The 7,163-nt window shown below is 56.4% G+C and overlaps 1 protein-coding gene across 1 annotated transcript in view; it reads right to left on the bottom strand.

The window, feature by feature from the left end:
• Positions 1-5,392: 5,392 nt before the first annotated feature.
• The window catches only part of LOC107307804 (dual specificity mitogen-activated protein kinase kinase 7-like), a gene marked incomplete at its 5' end in the record, with an annotated part of 8,987 nt that continues 7,216 nt past the window's right edge, over positions 5,393-7,163 (bottom strand). Inside the window, one exon of the mRNA XM_032441954.1 lies at positions 5,393-5,653. Coding sequence (XP_032297845.1) covers positions 5,444-5,653 — 210 coding nt within the window. The remainder of the gene's footprint in view (positions 5,654-7,163) is intronic.

The following is a 7,163-nucleotide window of genomic DNA, read 5'->3' as shown; positions in this document are numbered from 1 at the left end:
GGGTGTCTATAGGGCGTCTATGGGGCAGAGCTCAGGCCTCCCATTGTCCATGCAGGCGCCTGGCGGTGCCACCATTGCTCACAATGGGGCCATTCTGTCCCCACACAATGAGCTCACCCCATAGAGGGGGGGGGGGCAATAAAGGGGGGGGGGCAGGGCCATCATTGATTGTCACCATGTGGACCCGAGCACTGCGCGGACATAGGGACACTATGGGGCACCTATAGGGCACATATAGGGCACCTATAGGGCACGGATGGGGCACCTATGTCACCTATAGGGCACCAATGGGGCACCTATGTCACCTATAGGGCACCAATGGGGCACCTATGTCACATATAGGGCACCTATGGGGCACCTATGTCACATATAGGGCACCTATAGGGCACCTATGTCACATATAGGGCACCTATGTGGCACCTGTCACATACAGGGCACCTATAGGGCACCTATGGGGCACCAATGTCACATATAGGGCACCTATGTCACATACAGGGCACCAGTGGGGCACCTATGTCACCTATAGGGCACCAATGGGGCACCTATGTCACCTATAGGGCACCAATGGGGCATCTATGTCACATATAGGGCACCTATGTCACATATAGGGCACCTATAGGGCATCTATGTCACATATAGGGCACCTATGGGGCACCTATGTCACCTATAGGGCACCTATAGGGCACCTATGTCACATACAGGGCACCGATGGGGCACCTATGTCACCTATAGGGCACCGATGGGGCACCTATGTCACCTATAGGGCACCTATGGGGCACCTGTCACCTCTGTGCCATCCCAGTGCCACCTCTATGTCACCCATGTCACCTATAGGGCACCTATAGGGCATCTATAGGGCACCCATGTCACATCCCACGGCCCCCTCTGTGTCACATACAAGAGCCACCTCTGTGCCACCTCTATGTCATCTCTATGTCACCTTAGTGCCACCTCTATGCCACCCCAGGGCCATCTCTATGCCACCTCCATCACCTCTTATGTCACATCCCACTGCCACTTCTGTCACCTCTCACATCCCAATGCCACCTATCGTTATCAGTGCCACCCCACTGCCACCTCCTTGTGTCATATCAGTGCCACCCCTATCACCTCTATGCCACCCCAGTGTCACATCAATGCCACCATCCCAATGCCACCTCCATGCCATGTCCCCATGTCACATAGGTGCCACCCCATGAGTCCCCATATCACATTGGTGCCAATGTCCCCATGTCCTATTGATGCCAATGTCCCCATGTCCCATCGGTGCCAATGTCCCCATGTCCTATTTATGCCAATGTCCCCACGTCCTATTGGTGCCAATGTCCCCACGTCCCATGGGTGCCACCCCACATGTCCCATTGGTGCCAATGTTCCCATGTCCATTGGTGCCAATGTCCCCATGTCCCATTGATGCCAATGTCCCCATGTCCTATTGGTGCCAATGTCCCCATGTTCCATTGATGCCAATGTCCCCATGTCCATTGGTGCCAATGTCCCCATGTCCATTGGTGCCAATGTCCCCATGTCCCATTGATGCCAATGTCCCCATGTCCCATTGGTGCCAATGTCCCCATGTCCTATTGATGCCAATGTCCCCATGTCCCATTGGTGCCAATGTCCCCATGTCCTATTGATGCCAATGTCCCCATGTCCATTGATGCCAATGTCCCCATGTCCATTGGTGCCAATGTCCCCATGTCCCATAGGTGCCAATGTCCCCATGTCCTATTGGTGCCAATGTCCCCATGTCCCATTGGTGCCACCCCCCATGTCCTATTGATGCCAATGTCCCCATGTCCCATTGGTGCCAATGTCCCCATGTCCCATTGATGCCAATGTCCCCACGTCCCATTGGTGCCAATGTCCCCATGTCCTATTGATGCGAATGTCCCCATGTCCTATTTATGCCATATGCCCCCATGTCCCATTGGTACCAATGTCCCCATGTCCCACTGATGCCACATGTCCCCATGTCCCATTGGTGCCAATGTCCCCATGTCCTATTGATGCCAATGTCCCCATGTCCCATTGGTGCCAATGTCCCCATGTCCCATTGGTGCCAATGTCCCCATGTCCATTGGTGCCAATGTTCCCATGTCCCATTGGTGCCAATGTCCCCATGTCCATTGGTGCCAATGTCCCCATGTCCCATTGATGCCAATGTCCCCATGTCCTATTGGTGCCNAATGTCCCCATGTCCATTGGTGCCAATGTCCCCATGTCCCATTGATGCCAATGTCCCCATGTCCTATTGGTGCCAATGTCCCCATGTCCTATTGATGCCATATGCCCCCATGTCCTATTGATGCCATATGCCCCCATGTCCCATAGGTGCCAATGTCCCCATGTCCCATCGGTGCCAATGTCCCCATATCACATCGGTGCCACCCCCCATGTCCTATTGGTATCAGTGTCCCCATGTCCCATTGATGCCAATGTCCCCATGTCCATTGATGCCAATGTCCCCGTGTCCTCTTGGTGCCAATGTCTCCATGTCCCATTGATGCCAATGTCCCCACGTCCCATGGGTGCCACCCCACACGTCCCATTGGTATCAATGTCCCCACGTCCCATGGGTGCCACCTCGCTGCCGTTGTCACCGCGGTCCCTCGTTGTCCCCTCGTCCCGGTGGTGCCAATGTCACAATGTCACACCTCCAAGTGCCACCGTGTCCCCATTGTGTCCCCATTGTGTCACCTCCATGTGTCACATCCCCATTGTCACCCCCGCTCTGTGCTGTGGCCATACTGGTGTGTCCCATCCCCCCCCCCCCAATGTCCTGTCCCCATTTGGGGGATGGGGACAGTGGGGGAAACTGAGGCACAGGGTCACCCTGCTGCGTCACCATGGCCTGGTGTATCCAATGGGGGGGTATAGAGAGATAGGGGGAGGGAGGGCACAATGGGAGGGACTGGGACATACTGGGACATACTGGGATATGGGATGGGATATGGGATGGATGGGATATGGGATGGATGGGATATGGGATGGATGGGATATGGGATATGGGATATGGGATATGGGATGGGACACACAAGGATGTGATGTGCCAGGCTGCATCAAGACATACTGGGACATACTGGGAGGTACTGGGTCATACTGGGACATACTGGGATGGGATATACTGGGATGAGATGGGACGTACTGGGATAAGATGGGATGTATTGGGATGGGACACATAAGGATGTGATGTACCAGGCTGCATCAAGACATACTGGGAGGTACTGGGTTATACTGGGACGTACTGGGATGGAGTGGGATATACAAGGACTTGATGTGCCAGGCTGCATCATGACATACTGGGACATACTGGGAGGTACTGGGATAAACTGGGATGGGAGACACACAAGGATGTGATGTGCCAGCCTGCATCAAGACATACTGGGAGGTACTGGGACATACTGGGATGGGATGGGACACATAAGGATGTGATGTGCCAGCCTGCATCAAGACATACTGGGACATACTGGGAGGTACTGGGATGGGATGGGACACACTGGGATGAGATGGGATGTACTGGGATGGGACACAGAAGGGGTTGTGCTGGGTCACACTGAGACACACCAGGACGTGGACTGGGTCACACTGGGATGTAATGGGACGTACTGGGATGGGACACACTGGGATGTACTGGGATGGGATGTACTGGGGTGAGACACACTGGGATGTACTGGGATGGGATGGGATGTACTGGGGTGAGACACACTGGGATGGGATGGGACACACTGGGATGTACTGGGACACACTGGGATGTACTGGGATGGGATGGGATGTACTGGGGTGAGACACACTGGGATGTACTGGGACATACTGGGATGGGATGGGACACACTGGGATGTACTGGGACACACTGGGATGGGATGGGACACACTGGGATGTACTGGGATGGGATGTACTGGGGTGAGACAGACTGGGATGTACTGGGACATACTGGGATGGGACACACTGGGATGGGATGGGACACACTGGGATGTACTGGGATGGGATGGGACACAGAAGGGGTTGTACTGGGTCGCACTAAGACACACCAGGACATGGACTGGGACACACTGGGATGGGACCCACTGGGATGTACTGGGATGGGATGGGATGTACTGGGGTGAAACACACTGGGATGCACTGGGACATACTGGGATGGGATAGAACACACTGGGATGGAATGGGACGTACTGGGATGGGACCCACTGGGATGTACTGGGATGGGATATACTGGGGTGAGACACACTGGGATGTACTGGAACATACTGGGATGGGATGGGACACACTGGGATGGAATGAGACACAGAAGGGCTGTACTGGGTCTCACTGAGACACACTGGGATGTACTGGGATGGGATGGGACACAGAAGGGCTGTACTGGGTCGCTCTGAGACACACCAGGACGTACTGGGACACACTGGGATGTAATGGGACATACTGGGATGGGATGTACTGGGGTGAGACAGACTGGGATGTACTGGGACATACTGGGATGGGATGGGATGTACTGGGGTGAGACACACTGGGATGTACTGGGACATACTGGGATGGGACACACTGGGATGTACTGGGACATACTGGGATGGGACACACTGGGATGGAATGGGACGTACTGGGATGGGACACACTGGGATGTACTGGGATAGGATGGGACACAGAAGGGATTGTGCTGGGTCTCACTGAGACACACCAGGACATGGACTGGGACACACTGGGATGTAATGGGACATACTGGGATGGGATGGGACACACTGGGATGGGACCCACTGGGATGTACTGGGATAGGATGGGACACAGAAGGGCTGCACTGGGTCACTCTGAGACACACCAGGACATGGACTGGGACACACTGGGATGGGATGGGACGTACTGGGATGGGACCCAATGGGTTGGGATGGGATGTACTGGGGTGAGACACACTGGGATGTACTGGGACATACTGGGATGGGATGGGATGTACTGGGGTGAGACACACTGGGATGCACTGGGACATACTGGAATGGGACCCACTGGGATGTACTGGGATGAAACACACTGGGATGTACTGGGACATACTGGGATGGGATAGGACAAACTGGGATGGGATGGGACCCACTGGGTTGGGATGGGACCCACTGGGATGTACTGGAATAGGATGGGACACAGAAGGGCTGTACTGGGTCTCACTGAGACACACTGGGATGTACTGGAATAGGATGGGACACAGAAGGGCCGTACTGGGTCTCACTGAGACACACCAGGCCACGTACTGGGCCACACTGGAATACACTGGGATGCAACACAAGGCTCCAGCCCACACCAGACTGACCTCATCTCACTGTGCCTTATTGGGGGACGCAGCAGGACGTGCCCACCCCATGGGGGGGGGGGGTGACACTCGGCGACACAGAGTGACACGGGGCTGCCATTGTCACATAATGGGGGGGTGTATGGGGGGAGGTGACACTTGTGGGGCCGGGTGCTACCTGGTGAAGAAGGGCAGGTGGTGCTGGCTGAGGCCGCCGGCGCTGCGGGGGGATTCTGTACGTGCCATGACGTCCTTGAACCACGAGGCCACGTCCACCTCCAGCGTCTCGTAACGCTTGATGAAGTTGTGCTCCTGGAATGGGGGGGAAAAGTGAGGGGGATTGGGGGAAAACGGGATATGGGGGTCGTAGAGGGGGTTATAGGGGGTATATGGGTTCGTAGGGGGGGAGTAGTGTGTGGTCCATAGGGGTTGGTAGGGGGGGAGTGCGGGGGTATTTAAGGGGGGTTGTAGGGATATATGGGTGTAGGGGGATTATGGGGTCTGGGGGGGGTTGTAGGGGGGCATAATGGGGGGGAAAAGGAGGAATTTGGGGGGGGAGTGGGGATGTTAAGGGGGATGGGGTGAGGGTTGGTAGGGGGTGCTATGGGGGTCGTAGGGGTTATAGGGGGGATGAGTGGAGGGGGGTGCCGTGGAGGGGTTGCGTAGGGATATTGGGGGTTGTGGGGGGATATGAGGGTTTGTTAGAGGGATATGGGCGGAAATAGGTAGTGGATGTTGGGGGGAGAGGGGGATTAAGGGGGATGGGAAGGTGTCTATAGGGGGATACTGGGGCGTCGTAGTCGGGGGATGAGGTGGGGGTATCGTGGTTGGTGGGGAAGTGAGTTGGGGTTTGTGGGGGGGATGTGTAGGGATGATGGGGGAAATATAGGATGGGATTTGGGTGTGGGGGTGGTTGGCGTGGGTGTGGGTCGGGGGTGCGTGTGGGGGGGGGGAGGGGGGGGGGGGGGGGGGGGGGTGGGGGGGGTCGTGCCCCCGGGGGAGGCGTGGCGGGGGGTGGGGGGTGGGGGGGGGGGGGGGGGGGCCGGGTGAGCACCGGGGGGGGGGTCCGCGTTTGGGGGGGGGTTTGGGGTGGGTTGTGGTTGCTTATGGGTTATTTTGTTTAGATGTTGCCCTGCTGAACGTGGCATGGGTGCCAGAGGGGCTGTGTGTTGCAGGGGGGATTGGGTGTGAGTGTTGGGGGCATCTTGGGTTTGATGGGGGTGTAGTAGGGGGGTGATACGATGGGCATATAGGGGGATAGTTGTGGGTCGCAGTGAGGAGGGTGTTAGGGGGATATAAAGTGGTTGTGGGGGGATCTGTGGGGGTGTAGGGGAGTATGGCGGGTCAATGTGGTGGGTGTGAGGAGGGATATGGGGTTTGTGGGGGGTTGTAAGGGAGTGGATGGGGGAGATGTGGGGGTTGTAAGGGGGGAATGTGGGGATCACAGAGGGGATAATGAGGGTTGTAGGGGGTTGTAGAGGGGCGGGATGCGAGGGTTGTAAGGTGGGGATTGGGTGGGGTTTTGCTAGGGATGTTCGCTGCCCACAGGTTATACAGTGAGATTGTTGGGGGTTCTGCTATGTGGTGTGGGGGATGTGGTGGTGGTGTGGGGTGTGGATGAGTGGGGGTGTGTGGAAATGAATGGTGGGGACCGGTGGACAGGTGATGTGGGTAGGCAATGCGAGGGGCTTGGGGACATGGGGACACAGTCCATTAGGGAGGTGCCGACGAGGGGTTGTGTCGGTGGGTTGTTGGTGTTTGGTTTGGGTCAGTCCCGGGGTTATCGGTGGTCCCAGGCTTAGATCATATAGGGCTACAGCAATCAAGCAAGTACTTCACCATATTGTTGTAGCTTGTGTCTTCTTCCTGTGGTCCTAGTGAGGCTTGGCAGGAG

The sequence above is a fragment of the Coturnix japonica genome, unplaced genomic scaffold (genome assembly GCF_001577835.2).
Source record: "Coturnix japonica isolate 7356 unplaced genomic scaffold, Coturnix japonica 2.1 chrUnrandom942, whole genome shotgun sequence".
In the NCBI taxonomy this organism is placed as follows: domain Eukaryota; kingdom Metazoa; phylum Chordata; class Aves; order Galliformes; family Phasianidae; genus Coturnix; species Coturnix japonica.
Note: the sequence above shows the minus strand (reverse complement) of the source record. Positions and strands in the feature narration are given on the sequence as shown.